This window comes from Lactuca virosa, chromosome 2 (genome assembly GCF_052849685.1).
Source record: "Lactuca virosa cultivar CGN04683 chromosome 2, Lactuca_virosa_CGN04683_v6, whole genome shotgun sequence".
Classification (NCBI taxonomy): domain Eukaryota; kingdom Viridiplantae; phylum Streptophyta; class Magnoliopsida; order Asterales; family Asteraceae; genus Lactuca; species Lactuca virosa.
The window spans coordinates 22,630,869-22,648,691 of record NC_136427.1 but is presented as its reverse complement, the minus strand read 5'-3'; the positions used below and the strand labels follow the sequence as shown (position 1 = coordinate 22,648,691).

At 33.3% G+C, this 17,823-nt stretch overlaps 1 protein-coding gene and 1 pseudogene across 1 annotated transcript; one reads left to right on the top strand and one right to left on the bottom strand.

Annotated features, from left to right (window-relative positions):
- The first annotated feature begins 4,171 nt into the window (after window positions 1–4,171).
- On the top strand, window positions 4,172–15,883 carry LOC145158962 (ABC transporter B family member 13-like). Its single transcript, XM_079077822.1, has 9 exons — window positions 4,172–4,540; window positions 4,639–4,693; window positions 5,791–5,966; window positions 10,185–10,385; window positions 11,037–11,296; window positions 12,642–12,955; window positions 13,065–14,060; window positions 14,186–14,427; window positions 14,512–15,883. The coding sequence occupies exons 1-9, from the start codon at window positions 4,268–4,270 to the stop codon at window positions 15,721–15,723; spliced, it is 3,729 nt and encodes a 1,242-aa protein (XP_078933948.1). The 5' UTR covers window positions 4,172–4,267; the 3' UTR covers window positions 15,724–15,883.
- Window positions 6,587–7,836, bottom strand: LOC145156180 (uncharacterized; annotated as a pseudogene).
- Window positions 15,884–17,823: the final 1,940 nt, after the last annotated feature.

The following is a 17,823-nucleotide window of genomic DNA, read 5'->3' as shown; positions in this document are numbered from 1 at the left end:
AGGGCTTTTTGGTAGGGATAATGCCATAAAAAGCCTTAAGTTTGACAGAAAATGTCGGTTTTACCCTCTGACGGATTTTTGGTTTGTTTATGCCGCAAACTTGTCACTTTTTTGTTGGTTTTGCCATTTTTACCTGTAATAGCAGGTTTACAGGTTACCATAAAATATTATTTGCGAAAGAACCATTAAGTTTACAAATATTTTGCAAAAAACCCCTTTAGATTATAAACATATAAAATATAATTATATATTCACAATTTGATAAAACTAAATAGTTTTTAAATTTTAAATATCAAAATTTTATATCAAACCAATATAAATTTTACCGTACTTATATTACGAAACCAAAACCGAAATATATTTTTACCTTTAAATACGATAAATTTTATATTGGTTTGATTTAAACTTTTGATATTTAAATTTTAAAAAATTATTTAGTTTTATCAAATTCTAAATATATTTGTTAATTAATACTTAAACTTTTCAAAACAAAATTGTAGAAAAAAATTAATAAAAAAAACGTTGTTAACTAATAATTAACTATGCTATAATAGTTAAACCTTTTAAACATATAAAATATTTATGTTTGTGTTTCAGAAATAATAACTTTTAGAACTATATTTATTTTTATAAAAAAATATGATATATTATTATTTCTGAAATACAGACCTTTTAAACATATAAAATAAATTTTCCCTTTAAAAAATAATTGCATGGAAATAATCTCACTACATAGTGATTATGATCACCTCTAAAACTGCTTTACGAGCCATGAGTATATACTACGAATCCAAAAAACCACGTAAATCGCGGATAATAATAAGATTAGACAAGCATATATCACACCAACGATTTATCTTGAGAAGAATTTGAGATGTCACTTAACACTTTATGTTGATGATTTTATATCATCAATATTATTTAAGTGTAATAGGATTAAATTTGTTGACCAAAAGTGATTTTGTTGAATATTGAACAAGTTAGGATGGTGTAGGAGTGCACACTTGTTCAAGTTTTTCAAGATTCAAAGTACATTGTTATTTAGGGGCGAAGCCCCTAAACAAACGGGGGTCAGGGGGCAGTGCCCCTGGGAGCAGGGTCCCAGGGGCGGCAGCCCCTGGCGGGGTCCAAGGGGCAGAGCCCCTGGCTGGGATCGAAAATCCAATTTTAGAAAGTTGACCATTTTTTCCCTGAGATCCGTTTAATGACAGGTTTGGTAGTTTTATGACAGTTTTTAACTGTCTATTGACAGTTTTCAGACATGAATGATATATCCGTTTTTGGTCATTTTCTGGTACATCTTGAAGAACATTTTCACATACATTCTCAGATTTCATTCTCTGAATTTCATCCAATTGAGTGTTCGATCTGTACCATCGAAATACTTTAATTTGATAGTGAATCACGACTTTCAGAGAATCCAAGCAATCTATTCATCCCCTAATTTCTAACACTTGATGAGCATATGCCAAATATTTTTTTGTAGAGTTGTTACAAATCGGTCATAAGGAAGAATGAATGTCAATACCACAACTAGACAAATTTGTTTTGGTAGTAAAACTGTCCAGGACAGCTCTCTATCGAAATATGTTAACCTTACTAAGAACAATTTTATTACATTCGGTCTTTATATGAAGCGATGTCACTTTGAGGTTCCTTAATAACATATTCCATACGATTATTAAAATTTATAATCTTAAGGGTTTCTTTGTGAAATATATGTAAACTTAAGGGGTTTTCGTAAATAATATTTCATGGCAAAACCAATAAAAAAAAATAACAAGCTTGCAGCATAAACAAATAAAAAATTCGTCGGAGGATAAAACCGACATTTTCGGCCAAACTTAAGACTTATCTCTTTTAGGGTAACCTTTTATGCAATAGATAAATAAAAATACTAGAGGGCGCGTACATGTCTTTGGTCGGTTGGAACGCTCTCCATCACGGGTTTGAAGTTACCGAACACATTCGAAAACCCCACCAAAAACCATTTTGAATCAAAGACTTTGGGGGCTCATCAGTGAACAGGTAAGCACTCTCAAGTCTCAACACCGTTATATTGAAAAATCAATACTGCTCGTAGTTAATTCCAACTAATTTTACCTACAGATTGACACTATTTTGCTGATTCATTATTACAGTTGTCAAAAATAAATGCCATTGAATGCTCACATGTTCTCCGGTACTAGTTTTAAATCTAATTTATACTTTTCTTCATCTTCTTTGTTCTAATGCTGATAATGAAAATGCATATTTCATATATTTTTATATTACTTTGTTAGATTTCGGGGGGGAGTATTGCTATGTAATTTGATTATTTTGACTTGTAGTTACTCATATTAATTGGAAAACCATTGAAGCAGCTGTCATTCAGTAATTGAAAGTTATGATCCGTACATGCTTTTTCTAACATACATGTAAGGCGATGTAGGTGAGAGTTTATGACACTTTATTTAAAGCTACTTGGATGTGTATATTTTTGGCCGAGTTGATTTTTCTTTTTTTCCACCCAAAACCTTCATTTCTAATTTTGGAAATAAATTCAAGTTTGTACATTCAAGAAAAGGAAATATCATTGTATTTTAGACAAAAGTGAGTGTTAATTATAGTCATAATTACATCATATACACTACTTAGATGCAAAGGGGAATTTTGTAGAAAAGGAAAGTAGTTCCATGAAAGCATGATACTACATGCCCGAAATGTGGAATCCTTCGTATTGATAAGAAGAATACGTTTCTTCTGCTAGAATCCAAATGATACAAAACATATGTACCTATTTATTACAAAGAAATACTACAACCATCGAAGCTGTTTAGTTAAAAAAAGGTATTGTACGATTTGTATGGTAGAGTTTTTGAGTGTCTTGTATTTTACCATGCATGGAATTTTTTAAATTGATTACCATATTAGGGGTAGAGCTTAATTATAAGAAGTGGTACCACACTAAAGTATGTTGTTAGCTTCAATATGTTGAAAAATTTCTCTAATAATTGCATCTTTCTACCTTGTCCTGATCAGAAAATATTTCTTTTATTATGATTGTCATGTGCAAAGCTATCAAAGTCTACCAACAATATATTAAGACTACTAAAGTAGCTATCACATGATCTGGCAACTTACCCCACATAAAGTTTGCATATACTTTTACATGTTAATGAATAGTACTCTCTTGCAAAAGGGTAAACACTAAACACCCCTACCAACCGGTCTAAATGAAAAAAAAAAACATACTTCATGTTATTTGTGTATTATAGCATCATACTTGTGTTTCTTTCTATTACAACATTATAAATTTCAAATCTTTTTCTTGTTAAGGCATTGTATTTTGAAAAAAACTTCCTTAGTACTATACTTTGAATAATCCACTCAATTGTAGCAGTGAAAATTGTTTTGTATTTGGATGAAATTGCTATTATTCGGTAGAATGTTGAAAATAAAATTGTGTAACTAAAATAAATGAAAGTAGATTTCTACAATAAACAAATCAAGGAATGTAAGTAGCAATTTCTTGCATGTAGGTACATTCTTTAGCAACAAAGTTACTCAAAATCCCAATTTATGCCAATTTTCATTTCTATGTAGGACCAGTAATTTGCCTATGGTATATATATATATATATATATATATATATATATATATATATATATATATATATATATATATATATATATCCTTGCTTTTACCCTGATTGTGACTGATGATCATTTCCTTTTTTACAAGACCATTCATATGTTCTTTTATGGAATGTACGCATTAATATTTCAGTGGATGTTACCAGTATTACCCACAAAGCATTGTTGTTATAATTTACAAAACTGGAAAATCAAGAGTTATTAATCCTAATTTGAGTTGGTTATTTGTGCATTCGCTTTCATCAGGTTAAACAGCCGACAAATTTGGTGCATTGGGTTTGTATTATTTTGTGGCCCATGGTTCTATGTGTAGCTATAGTCATAGTAGTTATTAGCTTTAATTAGAAGACTAAATCACAGCCATTGAAGATTTCAGAAAAATGAGGCTATGTGCATAATCTTGATCTTTTTCCTTTATTAAAAGTTATAGTTAAAAAAAAAACGAATTGTTAGTTGCTCAACTATTAACTGCTTCATTTATTGGCGGGAAATTGACATCATCTTGTGCATAATGAAATGAAACTTCCCACATTTCATTTTTCATTTCTAACATACTCTCTCTCTCTCTCTCTCTCACACACACACACACACACAAACATTCTCTTTGCAAACTGTCAAAATAGCTTCAAAAAATGGGGGAAGTTGAAATTTTATCAAATCAAGATTATGGTGAAAACCCAACTCCAAAGGTGGAGTTAAAAACGGATTCAAGTTCAAAAGCTTCATTTTCGGTATTATTTTATGCAGCTGATAAATGGGATTTGCTTTTAATGTTGTTTGGGAGCATTGGAGCTTGTGTTCATGGTGCTGCTCTTCCAATTTTCTTTGTTTTGTTTGGTCGAATGATTGATTCTTTGGGCCATTTATCTTCACATCCTCATAGATTGTCTTCAGAGGTTTGTAAGGTAAAAAAATATGATCATTTTATTAAACTTTATTCATTCTCCCACTTAGTTAAATACTCACCATTTGCATTTTTTTTTTTTTGTGTGTGTGTGTGCAGAATTCTCTATACTTGGTTTATCTTGGACTCGTTGTTTTTGTGTCATCATGGATAGGTACATTTCTTTTGCTTTGCTCTTACTCCCTTCATTCCATCGTTACTTTTTCTTTAAAAAAATCTTGAAAGTTAATATGCGTTTCTTAAATAACTAGCTTTGACTTGAGGATAATTTAACATGGCATTGCATTAAATTATTTCAAAATTTTGTTTTTGCTTTTTTCTGAAATGTAGCTGTTTTTTCTCCCTTTTTTTCAAACTTATGTAGTTCCATTTTTCTTGTTTATAAGTTTTCATTTTGCAAATTTATAAAAGATGGTAAAGTGCACCATCTTAGTGGATAAACCCGCCCTAGGGCCCATCACATGGGAGGTTAATAGTGTTTATAATTCTAAAATAAAGTATATAAGTATATAACATGCATTTTTTGTAATCTTTAAATATTAAAAATTTCCGTTTCTTTTGTTCAAAATTTCTATCTATAAATTTTAGGAGTAATAATTATAAGTACTCAATTAATGATGTATATTTTATAAAAGAAAAAATAGAACCCAAATTCGGCAGGTCGGGGGACTAAGATAACAAGTCAAAATGACTTGAGGTCAAAATGTGTAAATATTTATTTTGGGTGAAATTGTACAGGTTGTGTTGACCCCACCACCTTACTAACTTTTTGTCTTTTTTTAAATGGGTACTGATATTTTCACGATGAATCAAAACATCTTATTTTTATTTTGATGAATCAAAAGTGGAAATATCTATCGGCATTCACAATGCATTGAACTTTATAGAGTTCAATAGATTGTCACATCATCTTCTTATAATCTATATAATTCTATCATTTTTTTCCTACAATGCATTAAATTCTACAAAGTTCAATAGAATATTACAAAATATAATTTATATTATATATTTAAGAATTAAAAACTTTCTTTTTTTCAATTGAAGAGTTCAATAGTCTTTGAACACCAAATTCATTGAATGTCAAAGTGGCATCTCACAATGATAGAGTTTCATCCATTGAATGATACATAGACTTGCCATTTCATTCAACTCTCTCATTAAATTCACAATTGTGGATGTTCTTATATTTGACGGATAAATAAAATATTTAATATGATTACTAATACTTATATTTAAAATGGTGATTTACAGGTGTTGCATGTTGGATGCAAACAGGAGAAAGGCAAACAAGCCGTCTGCGTTTCAAATATCTCCAATCTGTGTTGAGAAAAGATATTAAGTTTTTTGACACAATAGCCAAGGATAAAAACATACTTTTCCACATTTCTAGTGACGCGATACTTGTGCAAGATGCAATAGGTGACAAGGTACAAAAAAAAATAATAATAATAATAATAAAAAGAACTCATAACTATAAAAAAATCGTTTATCGGGTGTTTGGATGTAGATTTTGAAATTGATTATGCAATAATCTATTTTGGTAAATTGCAGGATACTTATATTTTTTGCCGAAAATTATAATATGTAACTCATAAGGGAGGAGGGAGTCATTCCCTCGCAACCCATTGAACCTATTAGTACATCAGCTTTTTTTATTTTCTCTTTCTTCTATATTTCCCAACCCATATCATATGCAAACCTTATCTTTTCCAACCCACTTAACCCACTTTCCATATCATTCTTTTTCATTTTTTCATTTTTTTTGCTAATTTAAAAAAAATTCTAAAATAATATTAAAAGTAACATTTAATATTCTTTTTTATTTAATTAAAATAGAAAACATAAATTAAAATAAAACATAACTTTTTCTTGATTTTTTTTTTGCTAATTTAAAAAAAATCTAAAATAATATTTAAAATAACATTAAATTAAAAAACCACACTACAAATAAAAAAAATACACGATAATTATAAAACACGATAATTAAAAAAGAATACATTTAAAAAAAACAACATAATTTAAATCCTAAAACGACAATTGAAATTAACTAGTTATTATCTAGAGTTGGAATGTAGACATGTTCAATGTGATCAGTAAGATCAGATCGAAGTTGGTGGTGGGTTTCAGCATTGCGCAATTCGTGTATTATTTCTTGGTCATCAACTTCGTCGGTGGGGGGATCGAACTGATACACAGGAGATATCGCAGCACCCTCATCTTTCAATATCATATTGTGTAGTATAATACAAGCGTACATTATATTTTTTTTGTTTTCTTCACCGTCATAGCTCGTGCAGGCATCTTTAATATGTCCCAACGTCCTTTAAGGACCCCAAAAGCACGTTCTACATCCTTTCTTGCTGATTCTTGTGTCGCCTTGAACCGTTTCTTTTTGTCGGTAACCGGATATGGATATGCCTTCACAAATACAATCCATGGTTGATATATTCCATCCGCAAGATAGTAACCATGTTTATAGTGTTCACCATTTAGATAAAATGAACAATCGGGTCCTGTTCCATGATATTTCTCATCAAACAATGGTGATTGGTAGAGGACGTTTAAATCATTGTTAGACCCAGCTACACCATAGAATGCATGCCAAAACCATAAATCTTGTGACGTCACCGCTTCTAGTATCATTGATAGATACTGATGGTCACCTCTCATGTATTGGCCTCTCAATTCCGTTGGACAATTCCTCCAATTCCAATGTGTGCAGTCAATGCTACCAAGCATTCCAGGGAATCCATGTCTAGCTTCATGTGCTTCATACAAAAGTTGAATGTCAATGGATGTTGGATGGCGTAAATATTCAGCCTTGTAAATTTGGACAACACCATAGCAAAAGTTTTCAAGAGCTTCACGAGAAGTTATTTCTGAAATATTCAGATACTCATCTAACGAGTCTGGGTTATAACCCTTCGCTAATTGACGTATTGTTGATGTGCATTTTTGTAGCGCACTAAAACTTCTTTGATTTGTTGCATCCCATGTTGTTTGAAAATAAGGATAATTCGTCTCCAGGTCACCAACAAGTCGCATAAACAAACCTTTGCTCATACGAAATCTTCTGCGGAATTGCACGTGACCATAGGTTGAATCATCTGCAAAATAATGTCGGATCAGCAGTTGTTCAGCCTCTAAACGATCTATGTGGAGTGTGTTTCTCCTTTGAATGTTGCTTGAACTAGCATTATTCTGAAGAAGCAATTGTGCAGTACGAGACAATACATGTAACAAATTATTGTTGATAAGTTCATCCTCAGATGATGAACTATCATCGTTAACTTCCATTACTATTTTCCGAATGTTTGGATTCAAACATACATATATATAGATAATGAAACAAGCATAACTATATATAGATAATGAAACAATGATACACATAGAGAATCTTAATAAAAAGAAAATTAAAAATAAAAATAAAAATAAAAAACATAATAATAAAGAGAAAGATTCTCCAGTCATACGATGTCGACATTTTGAACTTCACATGTTATCCAACTCCCAACCATACTTAGTTGCAATTTGTCGTTTCCTTTCAAGCACCGTGCGCAAAATACCTCCAGTCAAATGATCATGCGGCCGGAGAAAATACTCCATATCTTGGTTCTCTATCTCCCGATCCAACAATTGAGCTTTTCGTTCTTCATTGGTTTCGAGAATGCGTAATTTTTGTTCCCGGTACAGTTGTCTCTATTCCGCCTCTATTTCGGTTGCAGTCTTGATGCCGACAATTTGTTTGACGATATCAAACATTTCATTTTCTGTTGATGATGTCGATGTCGCTTTCTTTCCTTTTCTTTTTCTCTGGGGCGGTGAGTCTTCAACACTAAATGACTATTGTTGTTGGGGAGAGAATCCAGGAGGATACTGTGGATCAGATGATGATGTGTAGGTGTTGGATGAAGATGTTTTGGTTCGTTTCGAAGAAGGATGTGGGGAATCTTCACCCACTTTTGTAACAAATGCCCATTTTGCGTTATCTTTCAACCACTCCCAAGCTTGTTGATGAGGAAAACCTTTCTGGTTAATAGTCCTCCGATACTCACTTAGTGAAGATTGTAAAACATCAGCCTCAGATCTCCCGCTAGCCACACTGTTCATCTTATGGTTATAGATACCGTTGAAAGCATTACATTTCTTTTGGAGGTCTTTCCATTTTGAGTTTACTTGGTGTCGTGACCGATCCGAACCTCCCATTTAAACATTAAAATGATCTAGAACCCTCTCCCAAATACATCGAACCTTTGTTGATTTCCGCGTTGTTTATCTTTAGAAACATCGACATATGCCCTAGCCAAAGCCAACTCTTCGCGTTCCACCCATTTCTTTCGCTTCTGGCGGTGTGTATAGTTGTGTTTTTTCTCAGCAACGGGTTGCAACTCCTCGCTAGTTTCTTCTTCGTTTCTTTCGGGAGTCGGGTCGTCACTAGAACTGTCAGATTCTTCATTCTGAGCATCACGAAACTGAAAATTCTCGGGTTGAGAAGATTGGAATTGGGTTTCTGGAACCCTTTGAGAAAACTGATTCCATAGATTATAACTCTGATTTTCCTCTGGAAGCCTAAATGTGTTGTAAGATTGTTGCACCAGGAAATATTGTTGTTGGTAGTTTTGGTAGTTTTGGTATTGCCGATAGTTTGGATTTTGAAAATCTTGAGAAAAAAATGAAATATCTTGACTTGAACCGCATTGTGTGGATTTACGTTTTTGGCTAGAACCGGTTTGTTTAGATTTGCCTCGGGAATCCATTGAATGTAACTAAAGGAATCGAATGAAATATAAAATTTTCTAGAGTAAAAACACTACAAATAAATGAAATATGTATTATGTATTTATAAACTTCTAAAACAAAATAAATAAATAAATAAAAAGAATCCGTGACTATGGTCAAATGGAAAGTGTATATAGTCAAAGTGATAGTGACGTTTAATTGAATTGAAGTAATGGTGCAGGGAATCTCTTTTGCTTCTGAAAAAGTATTTTACATTCATTCACAAGAAAATTAATAGTCCTTATATTTTAACGGGTTCACCAACCCACTTTAACACAATTAAACCACGGAACCCGCTCAACCTAAATTGAAGGAATTGTTTCCCGGCGGTACCCCCGGTACCAACACCCAAACCCACAACGACTCCGTCTTCCCTAAAGCAACATTCTTACATTTTTCTACACATAATAGCAACCTAATTACAATTCATTACCCATGCATAATAGCAATATATTTATATTTTTTACCCATAGTAGCAATATGCAACAAATACAATAAATTTGTACATTGCTATTGTGGTGTAAAAAAAATACAAGTACGTTGCTATTATGGGAAAAATGGAAAGTATATAGCTATTATTTGTAAAAGAAATGTAAGTATATTGCTGTTATGGCTATGATAAAATTTGTACACTGTGAATATGTGTAACAAAATTAAGTAATTGCCTATATTGGTAAAAAAAAGTAGAGTATGTTGTTGTTCTCCTTAGTTTTCCCTAATATATTCTAGTGTTTGATGATATCTTCAACAATACTAATTAGTAAATGGTGGAGTAAAATAACTTAAAGCACCCTTAGTCACTTAAAAAGATGACCTTAATATTATTTGAACAATTTTGTTAAGTTTTTTATTGTGTAAAAATGCAGATAGGCCATGGTTTACGTTATCTTGCACAATTCTTTGTTGGATTCACTGTGGGATTTACTTCGGTATGGCAACTCACACTTCTCACATTGGCAATTGTCCCACTCATAGCTTTTGCTGGAGGAGCTTATACAGTGGTCATGTCTACATTGTCTGAAAAAAGTGAGGCTGCTTATGCTGAAGCTGGAAAGGTCGCAGAGGAGGTAAAAACACTTGCTAAAATATTTATTTTCAGTTATAGCAACTTGAAAAAATTATAAAGAAATTAGTTCAAGATTGCAGAATTTGAAGTGTACAATGAATTACGTGTCCACAATTTTTTTTTCGTAAAAGCCCTTTCATTACATAGCTAGGAAGAATCATAACATAATGTTAATAGCAAGTTGTTAATATAGTAGAATGAATTGTTTCTAGTATCATTTTTCAAATCAAAGTATGCAAGACAAACTTTAAATCGGAGGGTACAATGAATTTCATCTTCGTCCCATATAAAATGAGTAAATTTCCATGTTATGTGTTTGCACTTTTTTTTAGTTCAGGACCAAAAAATAATTGTTTTTTTCAATTTTGGTACCTACTTGAGGATTTCATAACGTTTTTTTATCTCTGTCCCAAGTAAATGACTATTTTTTCCCTTATCTTATTTTCTTTTACAAAAGTGTTATGGAACCCTGAAACTAGGTAGGGACCAAACCTGAAAAAAGTTGTTTTTTTGAACCTAAACCAAAAAAAAAAAGTGCAAACTACATAGACCAATTTTGTAATTTAGTCTCTTATTTTAATTTTTTTCACAATACAGTTTTTTTTTTCATGCCTAAGGGAGAATTTTTGTTTTGTGTATATGGATTTGTCAGAATATATCACAAGTTCGTACTGTATATTCGTTTGTGGGGGAGAATAAGGCAATTGAAATGTACTCTATGTCACTTCAAAATGCATTAAAATTTGGGAAAAAAAGTGGGCTTGCAAAGGGAGTGGGAATTGGGTTCACATATGCACTTTTGTTTTGCGCTTGGGCTTTACTTTTATGGTATGCGGGTATACTCGTGCAACACCATCGCACAAATGGTGGTAAAGCATTCACAACAATCATCAATGTCATCTTCAGTGGATTGTAAGTTCGCGTTATTAAATTTCAGCATAGTTTTTTGAACAATATATAGATTAGTAGTTGTAATTTCCATGTTTTAGCGATTATTTCACCCCTTGACTTTTTAAATTACTAATTTTCATGTTTATCAAATTTTAAAAAGGGAAAAATACTGAGAAACACAACTTGCTTTCATCATATTATTGATTTAGCCGCTTAACTGTGTTTTGTATACCATTATATTCTTTTAGTATATACTGTATATTGCATTTTTCGACCATGTGCTTATAGCAAAATCATGATCGAATTGAGTCCTCCGTAGGAAGTTTTTTGGTGATTTAATCCTTGTGATTTCAATATATTAAAAGCAAAAGCCAGCGGGGAGCTGGGCAAAATAACAGTGACCCAATTCATGATTTTACTATAAGTACGATAAAGACATAAGCAATTTACTCTTCTTTTTTAACCATTTAGAACAATCACTTTTCCTGATTATCATCTTGATTCAGCCACTTTTTATGATTATTACAATAATAGTTTTGTATTTAAATAGATAAAATGAAATAGTTCAGTGCGTAAATCAATAAAATGTTGAAATTATGTCATGCTTTTCCGGTTACCCGATTTTAATAAATCTAGCTATTTCCAGGTTACCCAGATTTGAATAGATCAAAATATAAAAAATCACAATGTACTTCCACCATTTTATTGACTTACCACTCAACTTTTTTTTTTTTTTTTGTGATTGTTAAAAAATAACTTGATGGGTGAATCTATTAACAGTTGAGTGGCACTCGATAAAATAATGAAAGTATGTTATGCTTTACCCAATACCTATTTGTTTGTTTTTTAAAGCAAAAAAAAAACACAATATATCTTAAGCATTTGATCTATTTAGCTCTTTTAATGATTATTTTAATAGTATTCTGACGGTTAACTTGATAAAAAATAACATTTTATTGGCTATATGGATAGAATGGTGAAAAGGCGTTATACTTTTTGGCCTATTGCGAGTACATAAAGTTATCAACAAGGTAGGCGACTTAGAAAAATGTGTTTTTTTTAACCGTTAAGAAGTATAATGATTTAACCATTACAAAAGTAGTTAAGTAATAGTATAAAGTTTTTTGTATTTCATCTCTCAAAATTGGTAACCTGGAAAAATGTTTATATCCCCCACATAAAAAAATGGGGTAATAAAGAAAAATATATTTAACTGTCAAAGTAAAACGGCTTAATCACTAGGAAAAATCTGTTACGTGGCTAAACCAATAAAATGGCAAAAGTACGTTGTGCTTTTCTGTATTCCATCCAAATTTTAATTTGGTTTTCTAGAATTTAACGAAAATCAGAACACCTGATTTTGTAGTGCTCTTGGTCAGGCTGCACCAAATCTTGCGGCCATTGCTAAAGGTAAAGCTGCTGCTACAAACATCGTAAGCATGCTTGAAGAAGACATTGACAGTACAAGAAAGTTGAATTCCGGAATGGCATTCTCAAAAGTGGCCGGGAATATCGAATTCCATGAGGTCTGTTTCGCGTATCCGTCTCGACAAAATACGGTTTTAGAAAATTTGAGTTTTTCAATCGGTGCGGGGAAAAAGATTGCAGTTGTTGGTCCAAGTGGTTCGGGAAAAAGCACAATCATTTCTATGATCCAACGATTTTATGATCCTATCTCAGGTATAATTTGTTAATATGATTATGAAACTATATTAGTTAAATTATAGTGATGAGTTAAGTGCACAGTTATGGAAAAACGTGTAACACTTGTTCTAATCTGAATTTCTAGGGCAAATATTGTTAGATGGCCATGATATAAAAACTGTGCAGTTAAGTTGGTTAAGAGGGCTCATGGGCCTAGTCAGTCAAGAACCAGCCTTATTTGCCACAACAATAGCCGAAAACATTCTGTATGGAAAACCCAATGCCGATATGGCCCACATAATCGAAGCCTCCATAGCCGCAAACGCCCATTCTTTCATTCAAAAACTACCGGAAGGCTACCAAACTCACGTCGGCGAAGGCGGAACCCAGCTTTCCGGTGGCCAGAAACAAAGAATCGCAATCGCAAGAGCCACAATTCGAAACCCTAAAATTTTACTTCTCGATGAAGCAACAAGCGCCCTCGATTCCGAATCAGAACACGTCGTTCAACAATCGTTAAACACCGTCATGTCAAATCGGACCACCGTCATCGTCGCTCATCGATTATCCACAGTTCGAGATGTCGACACCATTATCGTTCTGAAAAACGGTCAAATCATCGAAAAAGGTAATCATTTGGAGTTGATCTCTAAAGGCGGAGAGTATTCCGGTCTAGTAAGTCTCCAAAACAATTCGGGTCAAACCGGGTCGAACTCAAACCCCCAAAACTCGCCAGATACTACCCGCACCAATTTCGAAGAGTTTGACCCGATAACAACAAATTTAAATACACTGAACTCAAATGAGAAAAACCAATCGGCGTCCACATCTTCGAAGAATACGCCGTCGATTTGGGACCTTGTGAAGCTAAATCAGCCAGAGTGGCCGTATGCGGTGGTGGGATCGGTGGGTGCGATTTTGGCGGGAATGCAAGCTCCATTATTTGCTCTTGGGATTACTTATATCTTGACGTCGTTTTATTCTCGTGATAATTCGAAAATCAAAGATGACGTGGATCGTGCATCGCTTATATTTGTGGCGGCGGGTGTTGTAACGATTCCGATTTATATGTTGCAGCACTATTTCTATACGTTGATGGGAGAACGCCTCACCACTAGGGTCCGTTTATCCATGTTTTCAGGTTCGTTAACTTTCTTAAAGTAGAAAAAAATTTGTATATTTATTGTTATTGAAAAATTGAATTTGCAATATTCGCATAGAAATACCATTAAAAATGGTAACCGGTTTATTTTTTATTTTTTTCAGCTATACTAAGCAATGAGATTGGTTGGTTTGATTTTGATGAAAATTCTACGGGATCGCTTTTATCAAAGTTGGCAGCAGATGCAACACTAGTACGAAGTGCATTAGCAGATCGTCTATCAACAATCGTACAAAATATAGCGCTCACAGTGACTGCGTTTGTGATCTCATTTATATTAAGTTGGAGAATTGCATTAGTTGTCATTTCGACTTTTCCCCTTTTAATTGCAGCTTCCTTAACAGAGGTTAAACTTTATATTAATCATTCTTTCTATATTAAGTAAAAAAAGAAACAACAAATGACAATTTGTCTTTTGTTATGTTTGTAGCAACTCTTTCTTAAGGGATTTGGTGGAGACTACACAACTGCGTATTCCCGAGCCACATCCGTGGCTCGTGAAGCCATGACTAACATCCAAACCGTAGCCGCTTTCGGAGCCGAAGACCGAGTCTCAACTCAGTTCGCCGCCGAACTCGACCGCCCTGGGAAACAAGCTTGTCTCCGCGGTCACATATCGGGAATCGGATACGGTTTTTCCCAACTCCTAGCATTTTGCTCATACGCGCTTGGCCTTTGGTACGCATCGGTATTAATCCAACACAAAAATTCCAATTTCGGCGACATTATTAAATCCTTCATGGTCCTAATAATCACCGCGTTATCAATAGCTGAAACCCTCGCACTCGCCCCCGACATCGTGAAGGGGACACAAGCACTCGGTTCGGTATTCGAAATATTGAACCGAGTGTCTGCTATAAATCCCGACCATCGGGATTTATTAGCAGTAGATAACATCAAAGGAGATATTGAATTTAGAAACGTGAGCTTCGCGTACCCGACTAGACCGGAAATTAAAGTTTTGAATGGTTTAAATTTGAAATTAATGGCGGGAAATAGTTTGGCGGTAGTTGGACCGAGTGGGTCCGGGAAAAGCACCGTGATCGGACTTGTAACGAGATTTTATGATCCTGATCTCGGTGCAATTTTCATTGACGGTTTCGATATCAAGAATTTGAATTTAAAATCGTTAAGGAAACGAATTGGATTGGTTCAACAAGAACCATCGTTATTTTCAACGAATATATACGAAAATATAAAATATGGTAATGAAAACGCATCCGAAATTGAAGTCATAAACGCCGCAAAACTTGCGAATGCTCATGAATTCATTAGTCGGATGCCGGAGGGTTACAAAACGGATGTAGGGAACAAAGGGGTGCAGTTGTCCGGAGGACAAAAACAACGGGTGGCGATTGCGAGAGCAGCATTGAAAGATCCGTCGATTCTTCTGTTAGATGAAGCGACGAGCGCTCTTGATACAGCCTCTGAGAGGCTGGTTCAAGAAGCGCTTGATAAGTTGATGGAGGGAAGAACCACCGTTGTGGTGGCCCACCGCCTGTCGACAGTACGTAATGCCGACAGTATCGCGGTGCTCCAGAATGGAACGGTGGTTGAGAGTGGGACACATGACATGCTTGCTGGCATGCCAGGGAGTGTGTATGCACATTTAGTTAGTCTTCAAGAAGAGAAAAGCATGTAGTGTAGGGTATATATTTTTGGTAAATACTTAATTGTTGTTAACGTTAGAAGAATGATAAATTGATGGTATATTTGTGTTGCCATATATACCATACTGCAATGAATTTGTACCGTACAAATAGCAACTGCAAAGTGTTTCATGAATTTCTATCTTGTCACAACATTAGATGTAGTTTTTATCATATTTGATCGTTGCTTGCTAATCTTTGGGGTGATATTCTTATTCATACCAAAAACATTTAAAAGTTTCAGTGCGAAATTGAAAAGGTTAAAATGTGAAAGAAAACGCTTGTAACTTATGGTTTTATTTCTTTGTTCCAAACTCGCCACATGTTATTTTATTCGATCAGAATAAGGTAAAATGATGTATTTAACTCGATATTTTTATATAATCAAACAAAGCCACTATTTTTATTTAAAGACAACATGATCCAATATAAAATATGATAATATCAACAAGTAATATGAAAATCCCCATGATTAATTCTTGATGGAATTTGGTGCATTTTCGACAGTATTTACACGTTTAACAAGTATTGGCAACGGGACTAGCGGTGTATATATGTATTGTTTATGTATATTTGGTATAATTAACAAAAAATATGACATTTAAATATGGTGGTTTGATCAATAATTCAATCATTTAGAGCACTTACTACGCCGAGAAGATTACAAATGGGAAGCTAATCCGTACACAACGAATTTTTGCCATTCACAACAATTTTTTATAAATGGACAAATTTACCCTTTCTTTTATTTTACCAAACTTTATACATTACCCCCTCCAACTAAGTTAATATATTTCTTCTACCATGTATATAAATTTTTTCCAAAATTTTTGTTTTACAATTTCATTTATTTTACTAAATTAATATACTTATTGCACGTGGTATATGTTAAACTTAGAATTATGTTAGAAACCACTCATAGTAAATTGGTTTACTGTTTTCTTTTCAACTAAAAAAATGTATTATGTAATATTTAAAACAACCTTTAATAATAACTTCTAAAATAAAAAAAATATATTTATATCAGTAAACTTTTTACCAAACAAATTATCAAACAACCGTCCAAAGTAGAAAATCAAATAACTATCCAAATAAAAAATAAAAACACTATGACGAGCTCAAAAAGAACTGTCCAAATCAAAGGTATCTAATGGATATACATTTAAATCAATTAAGTTGTTTTCACCATCCACTTTGTTGCGTGTTTGTGATGATTCTACCAACTCAAAACTTGAAGGATCTCGTGTCGTGAAAGTTATTCCTCTTTTCTTTTTTGATTTTGGAGGTCTTCCTTTTGGTCGTTGAATCACGGACTCAAAAATGGTAACAGATTAGTTCACAAGTTTTGTAATCACTGAAAGAACATGTTCTTTCTTGGGTCATCTTTGATACGTTGAGGGCAATTCATTAAGCAACTCATCGAATCTATCGATGCCTTCACAATGCAAATCATTTTGGACATTTAACGATAACTTGTCAATCCTCCAATGAGGGTGGGTTAAATGCAACCAAAAAGTAGTTCATTGTCAATATTTTATCTTGTGAGCACATGGAAGACCCGTAGTTGTTGTAAAGTGACCGTTACAAGGAGTTATAATACCTAAAAATACCAAATAATTATGCTTTCGGATGGAAACTGACGAAACGATGGATGCCCAGACATGTTCATGTTCGTAGATGGCTCATGGTTATGTGTCAAGTCCTTCACGTTAAATGTCCAAGCGCCATCACCAGCAGGTACATCGCTACATTTTTTGCCCACAATCTTGAAAGGACAATCGTTCAAACGAGATGCGGTAGTTTATTTTCTTTTATTTGTAATACCTCGCATATCTCGATATGAACCACTCCTGTCACATTGCAAAATTGTGTGCTTATCTTTTCTTGAACCACGAACAGATATCTCATATCCTTTAGAATAATAAAATTCTCGAACACTTTTTAATAAATCGTCACACGAGTCAAATTTTGAAGTAGTTAAATAAACTTTTTCACTATTTCCATTTATTCAACAAATCTGGAAGTTCAAATGAATATTCTGGATTAGCTAATCAACAAAAAACAAAAGTACGAAAACAATAATATGGAAGTGG

What these genes read in the sequence shown, in the direction of transcription:
- LOC145158962 (XM_079077822.1), top strand. Translation starts at nt 4,268, where the DNA reads ATGGGGGAAGTTGAAATTTTATCAAATCAAGATTATGGTGAAAACCCA. An exon ending in TTTTGTGTCATCATGGATAG is followed by an intron (nt 4,694 to 5,790) that starts GTACATTTCTTT and finishes GGTGATTTACAG; the next exon opens with GTGTTGCATGTTGGATGCAA. An exon ending in CTGGAAAGGTCGCAGAGGAG is followed by an intron (nt 10,386 to 11,036) that starts GTAAAAACACTT and finishes TGGATTTGTCAG; the next exon opens with AATATATCACAAGTTCGTAC.